We start from the raw sequence: 19,490 nt of genomic DNA, 5'->3' as shown, positions 1-19,490 counted from the left end.
TTTAATTCGGTCACTCCCTTTTTTTAGGTCTCGCCTACGCAGCGCGCATGCGCTGCATAGGAGGGCCTTTAGCCGCCAGTCTGCTCATTTTCAAGCACACACTTGTGCTTGTGGCCGCATCCACCTTGCGGGAGCGAGCAGGGGCGTGCCACAAGCACGAGTGCTGTGCTTGAAAATGAGCAGACTGCACGCACCACTCTCGGGCACTCTCTCTCATGCTCTCTCTCTCGCTCTGTCTTCTCTCGTTTTCTCTCTCTTTCTCTCTGGTGAAGCCCCCCCCCCCGAACCGCCCTTTATGGGCATTTCTAGAATCTCTTGTCATTTTTGATTGCAAGTCTGGTGCTAGCAAATACACTAAATGCATGTTTGTTTTTGTCAGTGATAAAATCTCAAAATATGACACATCCCTACTTGATGGTGCTTAAAGTGCATCGTCACAGCTGTCCTCATATCAACCAAGTTGGATACATTTCTATGGCCAGAAGCGAGGTACATCTACTAAATACTCTGCTTGGTGCATCAACTATTGCTTAGTGGATCTCCCGAGTACACGAGCATCTCGAGAAAACTCTGGCACCCAGAGACTCAACAGTAAACGCCATGTTCTTTGTCAACCTTTGCTTTGATTGAGCGTGATTTGATGTGAAATGCAAAGTTATGCAGTAGAACTCCTTCGTGATGTGTGTGACAATATATGTCTGACAAGTTAACCTCACATTGATGATTTCACACCCACACACAAACCACTTCAATGCACACATCCGGTGGCAGCTGCCGGCGGTGAAAACCTTCTGTAGTCCATGTTGCCACGGTGTAATAATGTTTGGCCATTTTGTTTGGGGCATTCCAGTTTGTTTCTTTCGCTCTCCTTTTATCTTAACAAAATAATTGAGCTTTTCCTACTCTGGTGCACAGTTAAAAACAAATTAAAAATAAAACCTGTTTTTGATTAGACGAAGCCCAGCTCTCACGGAGCATGTTATCGATCACATTGTGTCTAGTTTTCTCGAGGCCAGCTGACCTTGCTGTTGCCTGCTTTAAGAAACTTGCAGGAGTAAGTAAACATTCGGAATTTGCACTTACCGTTGCTTCCAAGGGATCTCGTAGACCATAGGATATTGTGAAAAAAGCAATGATCTCTGGCATGGAAGAAGCAGTGAAATATGCAGTTCTATACTGTATTAGTTCTGGTTTACTTTTTATGAAGTCGGTTATTGGTTGTTAATTGTATAGTGGCCTGAGTCAGTCATTTTTGTTTCGCTAATCTGTACAAAATCTGTAGTGTATAGTCATGGTCTTTTGCAGCCTTCACATTCCTGGAGATCTGTGAAACTAGGGTGGCCAAACTTTCCATTACCTCCTCGCAGGACTCCGTTCATAGAAATACAATGCAAGCACCAAGCTATCAGAAGATGTTTACAGGATTGGGAGTAAGAGTCACTAGAGGCTTTTTTGTGTGTTCATTCCATAAAGCCCACCTCTAAATCAGGCCCCATTCTCTGTAAAAGAGCCAGGCCTTGAATTTGAGTGTGATTACGGTGCAATACTGATCTGGAATTGCATAGCCTCCAGCCTCTGTAGTTAGGCATTTGCAAATCATCTCTCCCTACCTTTTTGTACCCCTTTTTAGGTCTCGCCTATGCAGCGCGCTTGCGCTGCATAGGTGGGCCTTTAGCCGTCGCTCTGCTCATTTTCAAGCACACACTCGTGCTTGTGGTGGCATCCACCTTGCGGGAGCGAGCAGGGGTGCGCCACAAGCACGAGTGCAGTGCTTGAAAATAAGCAGACCACGCACGCACCATTCCCGGGCTCGCTCTCTTGCGCTCGATCTCTCGATCGCTCTCTCGCTCTCTCGCGCTCTCGCTCTCTCTCTCTCTCTCTCTCTCTCTCTCTCTCTCTCTCTCTCTCTCTCTCTCTCTCTCTCTCTCTCTCTCTCTCTCTCGCTTTCTCTCTCGCTTTCTCTCTCGCTCTGTCTCTCGCTCTGTCTCTCGCTCTGTCTTTCCGTCTCTCGCTCTGTCTCACTCTCTTGCTTTCTCACTCTTTACCTTTCTTTCTCTCTCGCGCCCCCTGCTGGCAACTGTACGTTTATGCTGCCGCTGCTGGTTAATCAGACGTCACTGGTTACCCTCGGAGATCACATCTCTTGGTGAGTGCAGAGACGTGTTTCCTTATTTTGTCATTATGAATAGATTTTTATTTTTTGATGGAATGGTTTAATTACAGAATGTGTTTGAGCTTGGTTAGAATGTGCTTGTTTATTTGTAAGCCTGGCCTGTTGATGAGCTGCGCGTCAGGTCGCTAACAAGGCATCGCGAGTGCACATCAAATGCGGAGTCTGCATCCTATGGCATAGACCCAGTGGGTACCCGCTTGAATACCACTATCATCGTAGGGGTTACTTCGGTGACTGGCTCTGAAGTCCGTTTAGGTGCTCCATGAATCCGGCAGCCATGTGTGACTGCATTTGTTACTATGGCAACGATCGACTATTTATACCACGTGCACGTGCTCTGCCCAGCCGCTACCAGCTAACAAGCATTGGCATAGCCAATAGGTCTCGCCTTTGGGACCTTATAAGTATATACTTATGCAGCACAATATCCTTACTGCAACAACATTAACTGTTGCGTGGCTAAACACTTATGAGATCCCAAAGGCGAGACCTATTGGCTATGCCAATGCTTGTTAAACCTTAACCCCCCCCCCCAAAAAAAAGAGCTCACTTCCTGCAACACTTCTGATCCTTTGTGTGATGCATAGATCAAGTTCAGATTGTTCAATTAGTGTCAAATCTGATGATTTCAAACCAGACCTTAATTGTCAGCTGGACTTTAAAACCCTTCATGCAATGTTTACAGTTATTTATCTTCCACTATATTGGGTCTTGGAATCAACAGCTCAGTTATTCTTGACCTCTGCGGAGAGTTGCAAGTTTTTGTTGACTGCTTTTTCATTTGTTCACTTGCATAGCACGCGTAAGTTACTAGAGTGGCATTGTGTTTGAGTGTCCTGAGACATTTTTTGTAGTTTTATATAGTGCAAACTCGACCTGAAGGTATCAGAGTGCTTTTCATGAGCACCAGTTACTTTACACTAGTTCACAATAATTTATGGTACTCGCCTACACAGTGCCTTTATGCCACTCCACTCCACTCTAAACACCGCTTTACTCTGCCCCACTTTACTCTGCCCCACTTTACTCTGCCCCACTTTACTCTGCCCCACTTTACTCTGCCCCACTTTACTCTGCCCCACTTGACTCTGCCCCACTTGACTCTGCCCCACTTGACTCTGCCCCACTTGACTCTGCCCCACTTGACTCTGCCCCACTTGACTCTGCCCCACTTGACTCTGCCCCACTTGACTCTGCCCCACTTGACTCTGCCCCACTTGACTCTGCCCCACTTGACTCTGCCCCACTTGACTCTGCCCCACCTCACTCCACTCTGCCCCTCACTGCGCTCCTCTGCACGGCAGTTTGCTCCATGCCGCTCTACTCCATGCCACCCCATTCCTCACTGCGCCACTCTAAGCCACGCCACTCGCCACACCTCATGGTGCCACTCTACTCTGCACCACTCCACGCCAAACTATGACGCAGTGAATGCTGGTTGGTTGTAGCACTTTTTTTGTTTAAAAAAATAAAACTGACAAAGCTAAAGGCGAGACCGATCGGCTTTACCAGTGCTTGTTTAAATTGTTTTGTAGTGGAAAGAAAAAAAGTAAAATTGGAGTTAAATAAATGTTAGACATAAATTCCCAAAATGATTGTATTTTAAAACATTTTCTTTTTTTTTAACAGCACCTGTAATAAACAGATACAACAGAAGAGTTTCAGGTAATTCTTTTCACTAGGCACGACTTTATTGTTATTACGAAGAAAGTATATAATATGGTTTGTTGAAAGTTTACGAATTTTGAACTGATAGTTTACTGCTTGCATTCAGAATTTTGGCAGACTGGACTGCCATGATACCTTGACAAGATGTGGATCTTCAGTCTGTTTTGTTTTCCATTTGCAGTTGGTTCTCCATGTGACTGATTCATATCGCCTGCTTTATGTGTGTGGATGGAAACAATTTTGTCAATCTTTACATGGGTCGTATTTAGTAATCTTGTCTGCATGGAAAGCTATTTTTCATGATTTATATAGTACTTTTTATCAAGCATGCTTTGTTACCTTCATATCACCATTAATAGTAAATGAAGAACATGCTCATGTTGGTCATGTTTGTTTTCAACACTTGTTCACTTAGACACATTTCTTTTCTCATAAATATCAGGAAACATTTTAAAAAATGTATATTCTTTTTTTTAACCTATTTACTTTGAAGTTATGTGGCGAGCCTATCAATGAAGAATACTGACATTTGGGCAGTCCTCTATAAAACTGTCTGCAAAGGACTACAGTGGAGGTGAACAAAATTACGGTGTATAGGAAGTACCATAAATCACGTCTGGTACCCAGTGTCTCATGCTGCTTAAAGCCTAGACAGTCCTCGGCTCAAATTCAAATTCAAAGATAGCTTTATTCGGTATTTTTTAAAAAGACCATAAAAGCACAGAAGAAGAATACAAAACATATCATATATGTTATACATTTGATTCGGGTTAAAAACACACACTGAATTACATATAAATAAATTAAGAAATAAGAAGCAAGCATGTTAAAAACCATTCATAGAGTACATAAAATTCATACAGTTCATAAAATTCATAAGGTGCAGAGAGCACACGCTACATAAAAAAAGTGTATGTACTATTTAATGTGGTTATGCACATAATACAATTTCGCAGTCATTGCTCAATAATCATTATCATTAGGCCATCGTCCCTCTGCATTTTACAGCAAATTTCAGGAATTTAATCGCTGCGTTAATAGTAGGTTCATCTTGCAGCATGTACAATCTAATCAGTGCTGGTTTGCATTTTCTCAGACCCCACAGCTTTAGGATTGGTAACAAAAATCTCTTTTTCTACCCCACTCATAGTAGTTACAAAAGAGGATGCAATGGATATTTGACTGGGTAGATAGATCATCGCAAGGACAGTTTGTCAATTTAGCAGACCAGTGATTTGGGGCCGGGAATGATATTAATCTATAAAAACAATCAGTCCTCATCCGCGTAAGAAGCATTCTATGATAGCATGAAAAAACTGGGGCCAGGTAAGGATGTAGGCCAGGACCATGAAGAATGCGACGGTGTGAGATGATTGTGGACTTATTCCCATCTAGATACCACCGCCTCTCCTCTAATCGATCAATGCAAGCTACTTTTAGAGCTTTTTTAGTCATTTGTGTGCATGAGGTGGGGGTTAGATAAAGTTCCGGGTGACCAATAGAGTTCAAATTTTTTAACATAGGATAACCATGCAACCTTGCTAAGATCTGATTGGTTCATGCAATCTTGAATAATTTCCCTACTAAAAGCTGTGTCCTCAGAGGTCCATATATTGTACCACAACATGACAGGAGTTATTTTTATTAAGTCAGTGATATGAACTCTGTCCAGTTCTTTGTGGCATATGGTCGTGGAGGTAGATTTTGGGACTGATAGCAAATACCTGAAGAATGCATTTTCAACTGATTGAATTTGGGTACAATCTGCCATCCCCCAGATGCCAGCACCATATATAGCAGTAGAGACACATTTAGCTGCGTAGATCTTAAGCAGGATGTCTACGGGTTTGCCGCCCAGTCTCTTGGCAAATTGTTTTACTGCACCTATCGTGCGGGAAAACGCCAGGTTGCGAGTGGTGATGGCTGTTGTCCATGTACCCCTATTATTAAAAGTGATACCTAGGTATGAAAATGTTTTGGCCAACGCTATCTTTGTTTGATTTACAAAGGTTTTGCAGTCTATCTTAGAATTGTTTCTAGAGGTACAACACATGGTAAAAGTTTTTCCCACATTGATCTTCAATCCTCTAGTACTCATAAAAGTTGAGAATCCCGTTAGGGCCTTCTGGAGGCCCAGCTGTGTACGTGCCATAATCACGGCATCGTCGGCATATAATAATAATGGAACCGACAGGCCGTTTACTTTAGGATAATCGACTTCCAACTCAATTAAAAAATCTGCCACCTCGTTGATATATAAATTAAAAAGAAATGGGGCGAGGATGCAGCCCTGGCGTACACCCTTTTCTATGGGAATTTCTTTTTTTTCGTTCTCCATTTTTACCATATCGAACCATGGCACCTGCATCTCTGTAGAGTTCCTTTATAAAAGTTAAAATGTGTGGATCTATCCCCATTTTACTCAGGGTGTTCCATAACACTCTGTGATCCAAGCAATCAAAAGACAAGCTTAGATCGACAAATGTTAGGAACAAATTCCCTTTTTTTGCTACAGTGTATTTGTTCATTATTAATGTCAAATTTAGGCCCTGCTCGACCGTGCCCAGACCTCTCTTAAATCCATATTGGAATTTACAGAGGATCTCATTACCTTCGGCCCAGGCTTGCAATTTTGTTAGTAGTACTCTACCTGCTACTTTCATCAGGGTATCGAGCAAGGAAATGGGTCGGTAACATTTTGGATCCTGCCTGTCACCTTTTTTAAATATTGGGATTACAATAGCTTCGTGCCATGTGTCAGGGAAGCCTACTTTGCTATAAGCGTTTAATACATTTTCAAGGAGTGGAGCCCATAGATCGATGTTTTCTTGGGCCTTTAAGTTCGCACTCTGGCAGATTGCTTGCTCGACCTCTAATGGGGTAAAGGCTATATTGAGTGGAAAGCTATCCTGGATTGATGAGAGTTCCAACTGCAGAGTAGTATCATCTCATTGTGGTGTCGTGCAGGGATTTAACATTACTGATGGATCGTTCTTATACAAAGACGTAAAATAACTAACCCATACGTCTTCAGCTATGGCGACCTCCATAGAGTCTGTCTTACTCTCAGTGAAAAAAGGGGCGTTAATTTCTCTCCAAAAAGCAATGTTATCCCGCAGAGCACTGGCCTTTATTAGTGCCTCCCAGGCACAATTTTTTAGTTCTTCCTTCCTATCTCGTAGGGTCTGCTTATAAACTCGCCTGGCAGTTTTGACTAAACTAGTGTCTTTTGGCAAAATCTTTATGGCCTGTATAAGAGCTTTGTGAGCTTTGGTGCAAGCTGAGTTAAACCAGCCAGTTGATCTTGATACCTCTACAGCTTTTTGTTTCTTAGTTAATTTCTCGTTTATGGTTGCAACTATCTTACCGTAGGCCGCTATAATCAGATGGGGATTGGGATTTTGTTCCAAGCATGTTAAAAAGTGTTCCAATTCTTTCCTAATTAACTCCTCTAGGAATTTTTTGGAGTCAATCTTAGCCCATTTAATGGCATATCCATTTTTCCTGGACAGAGAGACGGAGTGACGATAGTCTTTCGGATATGCTTGTTGTATGGGTAACGTGGTTACCCACAGCAATGCTGGCGCTAATTGGAAAGTGGTCGCTCATTGCTAGTTCTTCGGTGTCATACCCCAAAATGGAACCCTGATTATTATTAGACATTAATATAAAGTCTATTACAGTATCTGCCCCTCGGCCATGAAACGTTGGTCGAAATGCAACCATGGGCTCACAGAGTTCGTTTGCGACTCCTATGTCCCAATCGTGCATTACTTGATTTAACATGTTACCGAAAATGGAGTGTTCAAAATGTGTACTGGGTTCCCCTTTTAGATTTGTTATACCACAGATATTTGAGTCACCATGTGGGCATAAATGACAATTAAAATCTCCGCTATGAGGATACAGTCTGCCTCCCCAGCCCCTTTATTTAAAATAGAGATTAACTCATCTATAAATGCTTTAACATCTTCTTTTAGCACATTGTTGTATAAATTAATCAGGAGGAGGCTCCGCCCTTTCCCTTGGATCGAAAATCCCTGGAGAGATTTACACACCCTCACTTTAGGCCCTACCCCCTCATGTCTGATCATTGTCAGATTGGCCAGGTTAGAGACAAAAATGCACAGGCCTCCAGAACCCCTACCTCGGTTTCCCTGTATGGATGGAATAAAGAAAGTGCTAAAGCCCTCCATATGAGTCTCCTCCTGGTCCCAGCACTCCTGGAGGCAAATTATGTCAAAGTTTTCCATGAAAGTTAGGAGTGTCTGGTCCGATGACTTTTTGGAGAGTCCTGCAATGTTCCAAGATGTTGTTTTCAGGCTAGCTCTGCCCTCTTTTTGTACAAGGCCTATCGCCTGTACGGTTAAGGTATCGGTACTATCTATATTATATCCAGTCGTTTTTAATGTTTCTAAGATTTTAACCTCGCCTGGAGATATATCAAAATTCTCAATTTTATCTAAGGCGGGGAGTCCTGCAGATGTTAAGCCCATGTCTAATTGGTATGCGGACTGCTGGTCCAGAGGCACTAACTCCCGGTCAAGAGCAATGGCAATGTTCAGCGGGGCTGGGCTGGTGTAACAGTAAATCTGTGTGTTATTGTACAACTGGTCTGGGCTCTCTGGAATTAAATAAACAGGGAGAGGCTCAGATGGCTGTTGAGCCCCGTTTTCCCCATTTAGGGGCCCTGTTGGTCAATCGACCATATCTAGGCAGTCGAACCTGTTCCTTGTGGGGAAACCCCTCCAGCCTTCTATATTTGGGTGTTCTCTTCTTGGAAACCAGGGCAGAGGATCCCATTCTCTGGTCCAATGTCTATTTCTATTTCTGTTCCAATGTCCCACCTGACTCCAAGACCAGTCCTGACCATCCTCCCATCTAGAAGGTTCTCCATAATTTGGAGTATTAGATGGAGGGTAAAAAAAGGAGAGTCGATGTACATCGATCCCGCCCCTTTTCGCCAGAGCTGGCCAGGAGCAGATATAGTCAACTGTGGGGGGGGGGGTCATCACAGTTGACTATAACACAATCGCCCTGGATGCTTTTTTTGGTTTCGCCAATCCAGAACACTCTTCGTACTGAAGTAATTCTGCTGGAGTTTGAGGGTTGAAGAGGTCTGTTTTGGCTCAGCCACTGCAGTACCTTGTTTCGTAGTGACCATGGCGGTTCGTCGACATTGTCCGACAACTCCGGGACCCCAGTAAGAATGGCAGTGTATGGGGTCGCCTCAGGTGGAAGATGGGTTGGACGCCTGAACTTTACACCTTTCCTACAGTCATCCTGGGATTGCGAAGCCGGGCCTTTATGTGATGTAGATGGGATGGCTTTCGGCTTAGCTGGCTGGATTGTACCTTTTAAGTGACCCGGGGTTACTTGGGGAGTATCTAAAGTTTGGTTGGGTTTTACCTTCCCATCTTTTAGAATAGGCCTTGAGGTATTTTGTGCAACTTTATGCTCAGATTGTATATTTACAACTTTTTCAGGGGGTACAGACTTTGGTCGGGTATCCGATACGGGTGGTTGCACCAATTTGCTAACATCTCTGAGTCCCCCCCCCCCTGTGGTAAGTGGGCCTAATGTTTTCTGCGTAAATGCTGGTGTGTTTAATTTTGCTAGTTGTCTTCCAATGTTCCTAAGACTCTTTTCGACAGGTTGTAGGTAACGTTTTAGGAGCTCCCCCATGCTTTTTGAGAAGTTGACTTATAGATGAGCTTGAGGTACATGTGTCATGTGTGCCCCCCACTGCTCCCAGACTGTTTAAGTTCTCCGGGGAGCCTGTGATGTTGGTTGCAGAGATGTTACTGACATTTATGGGGGTGGGAGTATGCTGATCTAATACAGAAGTATGGGTATTTAAAGGTAAAGTAGATTTATTTAAGTTAGAAGTATTGTTGTGTTTGTTCTTGTTCCTCTTCGCCCCTTTGGCTATCGCACCCTCCCTCTTGCCCTTAAGATTCATCTCCGTCGAATCAGCGTAAGAGTGGGAAAGTTGTAGGTCGGGTGTTTTCTCAAGATCATCACTAATATGTGAGTCGAGAGACAGTTGAGTTGCGGATAAATCCACAAAGTTTGGAACAGTATGTATCACAGCGTTGGTAGTTTCAGCTGGAGCAAGCAAGGGGGTGATCGTTCCCTGATGGATAGGTGTTTGGGCAGAAGCGAGAGGTCCCATAGAGGATCTTCTCGCAACTTCCAGTTCATGTGATACTCGGCGCTCCAGCATATGTATACTCTGCTCTATCACTTCATTAGTCCTAGTGATGAACAGGTTAATCGGGCCTGTTATCTGAGCGGTCTTTAACGCCGTTTTACTTCTAGTACCTTTGTTCATAGCTAAGCAGACAGTAAAATGAAACACAAAAAAAAATAAAAAAAAAATAAATAAAAAAAAATAGAACTTAAAAATAAAAATAATGTAAGTATCTGGAATAACAAATAGAAATACCGTGGCCCAGTCCAGTCTTGCCCGGTCTTGAACGGGCTTAAACGGGCCCGCCCTTGGCCCGGGCTTCGCCCGGCGTCCCGCGAGACGGGAATGATGCCGCTTTTGAGCGCCTCCTGGCGCTAGCAGGTGACGCGGCAGAGCGCTGGGGCTTCTGGGGGTTGTGGTGCAGCCCTCGCTCGTCTCCGCTCGGCGGCCCCGCTCAGATGGTCAGAGAGCGTGGGGCGGCGGGAGACAAGCGGTACTGGTCCACAGGGCTTGATAAATATCCACAGTAGGTTCCTTTGGAGTCAAGGAATGGCGAGCACGGGCTTCAGATGCACAGCGCGAACAAAAGGTTTCCCCCACTCGATGAGAATGATGCCGCTTTTGAGCGCCTCCTGGCGCTAGCAGGTGACGCGGCAGAGCGCTGGGGCTTCTGGGGGTTGTGGTGCAGCTCTCGCTCGTCTCTCTGCTCGGCGGCCCCGCTCAGATGGTCAGAGAGCGTGGGGCGGCGGGAGACAAGCGGTACTGGTCCACAGGGCTTGATAAATATCCACAGTAGGTTCCTTTGGAGTCAAGGAATGGCGAGCACGGGCTTCAGATGCACAGTGCGAACAGAAGGTTTTCCTCGGCTCACACTCCCCAGCCACCAATATATGCAGAGGACACAATCATAAAGTACTCGCAGTCAAATGCATTTGTAGCCTAGTCAGTCCCAGAAAAGGGGTAAGACCCCCTTTGGCACAGTCACACCAGTAATTCATCTCAGCAACGGGTTTGGGGTGCTGTTCAAGTAGGCCTGGCATGTTGTATTAGTCTGCTACCTTAAGAAGAAGTTACTCTCATCTGCATTACCGGATCTATCTCCCAGTCTTAAACGTAGGCACAGAAATTCCATCAGTCTTTGCCTATTCGGAGAGTTGCGCTCTCAAAAGTGGGTCTGAGCCTCATTGTCACTTTTCAATTTCATAGCTGTTAGTCTTTTGGTTAAAATCAACATGACATCTTATTACTTTAGGTTCTGGTTAGCAATCCAACTATGCATACCTTGGGTTTCCTAGCAGTTTTTTTCCTGCTATCTGATCTGTAAAGGTGAATATAAAGATACGTCCAAATTATGTGTGAAATCAGTCCCCATAAACCAAATTGGCAAGTGTCCAGCCCAGTGGTGAATATTTTGTGTAAGTGGCTTGAGTCTGTTATGTACAGTGTAAGGTATTGTATGGTTTTGAACTTTGTGTTCCTAGAAAACAAGATAGGGAATGACTGTCTATCAGTAAGATCACCGCCCACATACTCCACAGTGTTCGAAGATAGATTTAAGACATGCCCACTAATGCGATGTACAGCAGTGTTGCAGCTTTCTGATGGATGGATACCAGTGGATTCCTTACTTTTGAATATCCCAGTCTGCCAGCTTTCCAGAGAAACTATTTTCGACAGCTCTTCCACGTCTACGTCACAATGCCTATGGCTCTGCACGTGGATCATCATGTCTTCAATGGAGCCATAAGATGCCTGTGTGGGCGTACTGACGTCCGTTCCCTTTTTCCACTTCTTCAACGTGTAACGTTTTTTTCTTAGGCTCTCCCTAGAGTTAGGACTCTTCCGACATTTTTTCCGGAAAGTGCAACGTGTTGCTGGAAAAATGTCTCTACTTAGGAAATGTTGTATCAAGCTGTGCAAGGAATGTCATGGTCCGTAGTCCATCACGGATCCACACAAACACGAACCCGTTGTCGACACCTGTTCATCATGTCAACAGATGAACCCCAAAGCGCTGAAGGAGAGAGAAACTCTTAATGGCCAAGGCAAGAAAGGAGAAAAGAGGATGTCGAAGTCTTCTTCTTTGCTCAGAGTCGTCTTTCCCCATTCCTCAAAGTAAGTGAAGAGGAAATATTAGAAGTGGTGGCATGGCTGCTGACATCCATCTTAGAGGGGTGAGTTTCCAAAGTTAGTGTCTCCTCGTCCGAAGTCACAAGAAGATCGAGGTGAGGTGACTCCGGCCCCATCCCCATTAGCTTTTCTGGCGCAGCCTTTTGAGCTCAAGGCAGCCATCGACTTTGCCTGATCGTTCTGTTCCGGAGCCAGATCAAATCCCTCTTCCTGCTGTGCCTCCACCTCCTTAACAGAGAATTGGACTTTCTCAGTTCCAGGGTCCATCCCTTCGAATTGCCTGCTTGCTTTGTACAGCAGTTTCAGCAGGGCGATGACTACATTTGGTGCGCCTGCAGGCCACATGCACCACTATCTTATTTTTTGGGAGGTTTCCTAGCGCAATATCAGCAGGCGCCTTTCCTTCCATTTATGCCGATGGCCCAGGTATCCTGGCCTCCTCTGGTGCCTGGGAAGGCGACTCCTTCGCCAGTCCAAGTTCAACAGGAGTCACAGGTGCATGTTGCGCCCTCTCCGTCGGCTGGATCTGCTGTGGCGTCACATCACTCTACTCCAGTTCCATTCGCTTGTTCTATACAGGTGCTGAAGTCACCAGCGCTGATACTGGCTTCACCGACTCCATTGTTAAAGCGAGACATAGATATCGAAGAGAAGCTCTGAGGCTTTTTGAAGAGTAAGAGTATTCTTTTAAAGAAAGATTTGTAAGTGGGAGAAATAGTATCACTGGATCCAGAACTCGAAGGGTCAGAAGTGGCAACTGGGTTGGACATTCTTCAGAATGGGAATTGTGGTCTCCACAAGGTATTCCTCCACGGGAGGTTACCTCATACCTTTCAGTGATGAGGAAGCCAGCTGAGCTGATATGTTGGAACTGCCTCTTGCACCAACTGAACTAGAGTTTAATTTGCTAACAGAAGTGCTGCATTCTACTTCTTCCACATCAGAGCCTTTATTACCTTTTAATGAGGCATTGAATGCGCCAATTCTAGAAATTTGGTAGAAACCTATGTCATCCTTTGCAGTAAACATAGCAATTGCAAGGAGACACAAGCCTGCTCCCAGAGATCCTCTGTTTTAGCCACTCATCCTTCACCGGAGAGTTTCTGTGGTAGAAGCTTCCTGTTCCTCCAAGTTAACTCCTGGGTCTTTTCCTACGTCCCCATCAGATAGGGAATCAAAAAAGATGAAACAGTCGGCAAAAATGTGTTTTCTTCTGGTAGCATGGCTTTGAAGCCAACCAACGCAATTTGTTGGGACGGTACATTAATGCTTTGATAGACTCCGCTAAAACAGTGATTCTGAAATTACCAGAGGTAATTCATGGTCGTTTTTCTGAGCTGCTGAACAATGGCCAGGCTGCTGCTCAACAGGTCTTTCTTGTTGGGCCTGGATAAAGCGGATTTTGTTGCAAGAGCAATGGGGACATATTTTGCTACAAGGAAGCACGCATGGCTCAGAGGGTCTGTATTCTCGCCGGATGTGCAAAATACCTTGATGGATTTGCCTTTTGATGGGTCGTGACTGTTTGGCGCCAAAGTCGATTCTGCCTTGGAGAGTTTCAAGGAAAGCAAGGCGACGGTTAGATCTTTGGGCCTTCAATCGCAGCCCAGTGATACACTTTTGAGCGTTCCGCTGGTTTGGCAGGAACGTCTCCTTTAGAGGAAGGCAACAATACCAGCAACAGCAGCTGTCCAATCATCTCTACAGGAGTTAGAGAGGATGTTGAGCCACCCATCAGCCATCCACCACCTCCTCCTCCTCTCCGGCCAACTTCACAGGAGCAGGCCTAGTTTTGCCATCTTGGAGCATCTCTGCTGGTGGGAGGACAGATGTCCAAATTCTACCACAATGGAGATCTATAACATTGGATCAGTGATTTTTAGATATTGTAGAAAATGGGTACTCCCTACCCTTCCAAGAATTTCCCCCACCCTTTCCTCCCCAATAAGGTTTTTGTTCCAAAGACCATTTTCTGCTCCTTCAGCAAGCGGTCCAATCCCTACTTCAAAAGGGTGCAGTAGAGTTTGTTCCAGAGCAGGAGCGGGATCAGGGATGCTATTCCCGGTACTTCCCGATTCCCCAAATAGGATGTTTGTGTATGTCTGATCGTAGACGTCAAGATTTTTAACTGGTTCCTCAAGTAGGACAAGGTCAACATGCTGACCCTTTCTCAGGTGCTTCTTGCGCTGGAGAAGGAAGACTGGATGGTCTCAATCGATTTGCAGAATTTGTATTTCCACGTCCCCACTATACAATTGGATGGGAAATATCTCCATTTCAGGGTGGAGTCGCAACTTTACCAGGGACCTGTATTTCCATTTGGTCTTACTTCTGTACCTTGAGTCTTCATTAAGGTGACCTTGGTGGTCGCAGCATATCTCAGTATTCCCTTACGTGGACGATTGGCTGATCAAAGCCAAGTCTACATAGTTGTTGTTGCGTCACTTGCAGCTTGCAACTCAGTTGTTGTTGTTCATCTTGGGCTTTTCCATCAACAAGCCCAAGTCCCACCTAAAGCCATCACCGCGCACCCTGTTCATAGGAGCAGTACAGTGAATTGAGCCTATCCTCGCAGACTCTGGACATTCAGGCAACGATTCTGATATCTCAGAGTGGAGCTATGGTTTCAGTCCTGAAGGTCTTACGCTTGCTAGGTCCAATAGCCTCCTTCATTCTGTTGGTCACCCATGCTCGCTGGCATACAAGGGCCCTCCAGTTGTTTCAACACAACGGAGATCTCGAAGAGTCGGTCACGGTCTTGTGAGACACTGCAGCAGATCTTCGATGGTGGGGTGGGTCCAGCAAACTGTCTCAAGGTAAGCAGTTTCTCCCTCCATCTCCAATGGCCGCAGTGATAACGGATGCCTCCACTCTAGGGTGGGGAGCTCATTTAGGTGATCTGAAGATCAAAGGACTTTGATGTGAACCTGTTGGCAGAAATTTGTATTATACTGTACAGAAATGTCCATTGACCCTCTTTCTGCTTGTCTTTCCACTGTCCTTTTATTCATTCTAACCCTTGCCCAGCAGAGCTCTGCGTTGGGAACCCTCAAGGGTTACCTTTCTTCTCTGTCTGCTTTTTTGCTGCTGCCAGACCAGCCCTCTCTCCAAGTCTCCTATTGCAAATAGATTTCTAAAAGGGATGGCTCACTTGTTTCCACCCACGCCCTTTGTTATGCCACAGTGGGACCTTAATTTGGTCCTTATCTATCTGATGTGCACTCCCTTTGAACCTTTGCACAATTGTCCGCTCCAGCTGTTGACCATCAAAACAGCCTTCTTAGTGGCGATTACATCTGCCAGGCAGGTGAGTGAGTTGTAGTGTTATCTTGCTTTCCTCCTTATCCTATGTCCTTTCTGGAAAGTATCCTGAAGCACACCCATATTTGTTTTACAATTATTTTTCCACCATTGTCATTTCTCAAGTTTGGTGTGCATGCACTCTGTGGTGCACCGTCCCGAGTGCACCTGTGTGAATACTCAGAAAAGGTGTGATGCGCGTTGTGCGAATCACCTAAGAGTTGCACAGCCTTATACACATTTGTGATTCACATTATACACGTACTCAGAAGTATTCAAAAAGTTCAGTCCATTTATTTATTCTCATTTTCCAGTTTTTGTCTATCACATCAAAGGTACGAGGTTCCATAATTTCATGTATTTTGTTTGCTCTGGAATTGCCCATCCGGGCCTAATCACAGGCACGTTTCAAGAAACTCGAATCCTCCATTGACATTATAATTTCACCCAATACATTTAGATCATAATTGATCTTCGTCAGGGGTATCTGCAATAGTTAATCAGCCAACCAGAATCGTTCATATGCAGCAGCAATAAAATAACACTCTCCTATTGTAACCCTTACCCTTTAAAAGAAACCTTTCTGTGTTACCAAAGCTAATGTAATCCTCCATTGATATACCCCGTGCCAATCAACCCCCATCCTCCATTTCTTGACCCCAACCTATTACGCAGTGCCCCGTAACCTAATTTGCCAACATAAATATCAAGTGCAACCTTGCAATCATTGCATTAATAAAACAAACAATAAATTACAAATGCCACCCCTAAACATCCTCCCTAATTTACAGCTGACTGAATCTTCCCTCTAAGAACGTTTTAATCTCTTGTTCACACCTGCGGTAATTCTACCGCGTTACAAACAGCGTGTCTTCCTCCTCTCCGTTCAAACATAATCAAATTCGAATCATTCCTTGCAACTGCTTATAACATCGCGCATAACGTTCCCCAGCTGTAATCAATCCATGCCACCCAATCCTGTGCTCCACCCTCGAAAGACTCTCCCAACTACAAGAACCACAATCCCTATTCCATGAAAATATGCATTATCTTACACCTGTGCCTCTGTGCACTCTTAAACAACCAAACATCAGAATTTAAAAAACTGAAATGCATTGCCCATTCCCCCTGTTAGATGGAGCAACACTATCAACTTAAAAATAAAACGTGTCCATCAAAGTCCAACTTGTGAATGCTGCCCAAAATAATTTGTTAACATGCGAATACTCCTTATTCTTGATGTACTTCCACCCGGAAACATATTTCAACGGCCTTTGACGTGAAAAGATGTTGCTTTTCGTGATTTCTACTTTCATTTTCCATTCGGAGTGCTTAACAGGGTCCGGAACGGAAGGTAAACAAATCTCTGAAAGTATCCTGAAGCACACCCATATTTGTTTTACAATTGTTTTTCCACCATTGTCATTTCTCAAGTTTGTCGTGCATGCACTCTGTGGTGCACCGTCACGAGTGCCCCTGTGTGAATACTCAGAAAAGGTGTGACGCGCGTTGTGCGAATCACCTAAGAGTTGCACAGCCTTATACACATTTGTGATTCACATTATACACGTACTCAGAAGTATTCAAAAAGTTCAGTCCATTTATTTATTCTCATTTTCCAGTTTTTGTCCATCACATCAAAGGTACGAGGTTCCATAATTTGAATAAATAAATGGACTGAATTTTTTTAATACTTCTGAGTACGTGTATAATGTTGGTAAAGAAGCAGCCCCTGAGGGATTAAAGGCCCATTCCACCAGGGAAAAGGCTGCGACTATGGCCTTGGCTCAGGGGGGTCCCAGTCCAAGACATCTGTCAGGCAGCAACGTGGGCATCCTTGCACATGTTCGCAAAACATTAGTGCCTTGATGGTCAGGTACGCAGGGACGAACATTTTGCCCGTTCAGTCCTGCAACACTTTAGTTTTGCAGCGTGAATCTTTCTGGATTCACTATGCTGTGCATTATTCCGCGGTCTTGTGGTTGGGTCCGGATTCGTAGTCTTTTCTTTGTCTTTTTTTTTTTTTTTTTTTCTCTTTGCCCAGGTGGGCGTCGGCGTCACACCCCCTTTGGGTGTATTTCCGGTGACGTCGGCATGCTTCCTGCGGAAGCTCCCACTCTTGGGCGCCATCTTCAGATTCTTTTTTTCCGCGGTCGGGTCTGGATCGTTCCCGTTTGGGCTCCAGACATTTTTGGAGAAAGAAGAAAGAAAAATACAGAAAAGACGAGGAGAAGTCATCTGAAGACTCCAGGGGACTTCACCGACGAAAGACAAGCAAAGATAAGGCGTTTTCCATCCAGATCTTCGACGACCGTCGACGAACACGCGACCAGAGAGGCCCTGGACGCTCGAGGATGGACAACACGCCGTTCAAGTTCTGCCGTAACTGCCACCACAAGTACGCGCAGAAGGACCAGCACCCGGTATGCAACCTTTGCCTACCGGTGGACCACGAAAGCGGAGACTGCAACGCCTGTTCCGCCTTCACCCCGAAGACCCTTCGTGTGAGAGAGAGGCAGAGGGTAGCACACGCCGCCCTGCAGGGGAAGGCCCCGACCCCGTCGCTCTACGAGCTGGGGATGTCCTCCGAGGAAGAAGACAACGCTGCCGCCGAAGACGACAGCTACACGGTCGTAGAGACCGATTACACGAAGACTTCTGACAAGGTAGGAGACTCTTCGGCCCCCAAGAACCCGAGAGACTCTGAGTCTCGAAAAATCGAGGGCAAGACCCCGAAAGCGCCGACGCCAAAAAAGGCGGCGTCCGCGACTACTCCCAGGCCCAGCGGATCCTCAGAGAAGGAGTCCCCGGCGCCGAGAGCTGCTGATCAGCAGAAGACGTCGAAAATCGTCCCCGAAAAGGATCGATCGACGAGGGAGAAAGACCCGAAACTGTCGACGACGACCAGAGACCCGATATCCGGTTCGACGTCGAAAACTTCGACTCCGAGAGGCACGGCGACGAGCCATCCGTCGAAGAGAGCGGCGGAACCATCCGACGCGGAACACGCGGCCGAGATGGAAAAGAAAAGAAGGCGCCTCGAGGCAGAAATGGAGAACTTCATGCAGCGGAAAAAAGATTTCGACGCAAGGATGAAGGCCTTCACGATCCCTCACAAGACCAAGCCACCAGTGCTGGAGGCGGTCGAGGAGGAAGAAGAAGAGGTCGCCGAAGTCACCGAGCAAGACCAGGACGTCGAGGTGTTCGACGACCAGGAGGAGTACGAGAATCCCCACGAGAGCTACAGCTATGGGGAGGAAGATGAGGGCAGGACAGACACAGAGTCGGCGCCCTATGACCTTCAGGAGGTAGATTACATCGATGTCGACACCGACAGCCCGGAGGAGGTGGTCGACACCTACCCCTCGAGGCCCTCGCCGCCGGACGACATCGGGGCCTACAACGCGGTGATACAATCTGCCGCAGCAGCTTTCAAGCTCAAGCTCGACGAAGAGAAGCAGAAAGCAGACTTCCTTCTGGAAACATTGCTCCCAACACAAACGAGGAGCCAGTTCCTCCCGATGCTCGAGAGCGTCTTGGCTCAGGGGAAGGAAGCTTTCAGGGAGCCCGCAACATGCAAGGCAGTAACTCCCAGAACTGAGAAGAAGTACAAGCATGCCGCAAAGGACCCGGCCTACATTCAGGGCACGGTCTCCGCAGACTCCATTATCACGGCCACAGCAAGGAGGAGGGCTAACGTACCCACTACCTCGGGCCCGCCACCGGATAAAGAGAGCAAAAGGATGGATCTGGTGGGCAGAAGGATCGAACGGAATGCCGCGACCCACTGGCGCATGGCTAATTCCAACGCCCTGGTAAACAGACACATGTACCAAATCATGGAGGGACTGGGGCAGTTGGTGAAGGACTTGCCCCAGGATGCCAAGCAGAAAGCCGAAAAGCTAATTGAAGAGGGGAAGAATGCTGCAAATTCTTGCCTTAAGACGGCCCTGGATGGGGCAGACACCGCCAGCAGGCTCATGATGATGGGCGTCACGGAAAGGAGACACGCCTGGCTCAGGATAT

At 45.9% G+C, this 19,490-nt stretch overlaps 1 protein-coding gene across 1 annotated transcript in view; it reads left to right on the top strand.

Annotated features, from left to right (window-relative positions):
* PRKAR2A (protein kinase cAMP-dependent type II regulatory subunit alpha) overlaps positions 1 to 19,490 on the top strand; it is a 610,052-nt gene that overhangs the window by 145,639 nt on the left and 444,923 nt on the right. The window contains exon 2 of the mRNA XM_078661792.1: positions 3,803 to 3,838. Within this exon, the coding sequence (XP_078517918.1) occupies positions 3,803 to 3,838 (36 nt within the window). The remainder of the gene's footprint in view (positions 1 to 3,802; positions 3,839 to 19,490) is intronic.

This window comes from Lissotriton helveticus, chromosome 9 (genome assembly GCF_964261635.1).
Source record: "Lissotriton helveticus chromosome 9, aLisHel1.1, whole genome shotgun sequence".
In the NCBI taxonomy this organism is placed as follows: Eukaryota; Metazoa; Chordata; class Amphibia; order Caudata; family Salamandridae; genus Lissotriton; species Lissotriton helveticus.
This window is presented reverse-complemented; position numbering and strand designations above follow the sequence as displayed.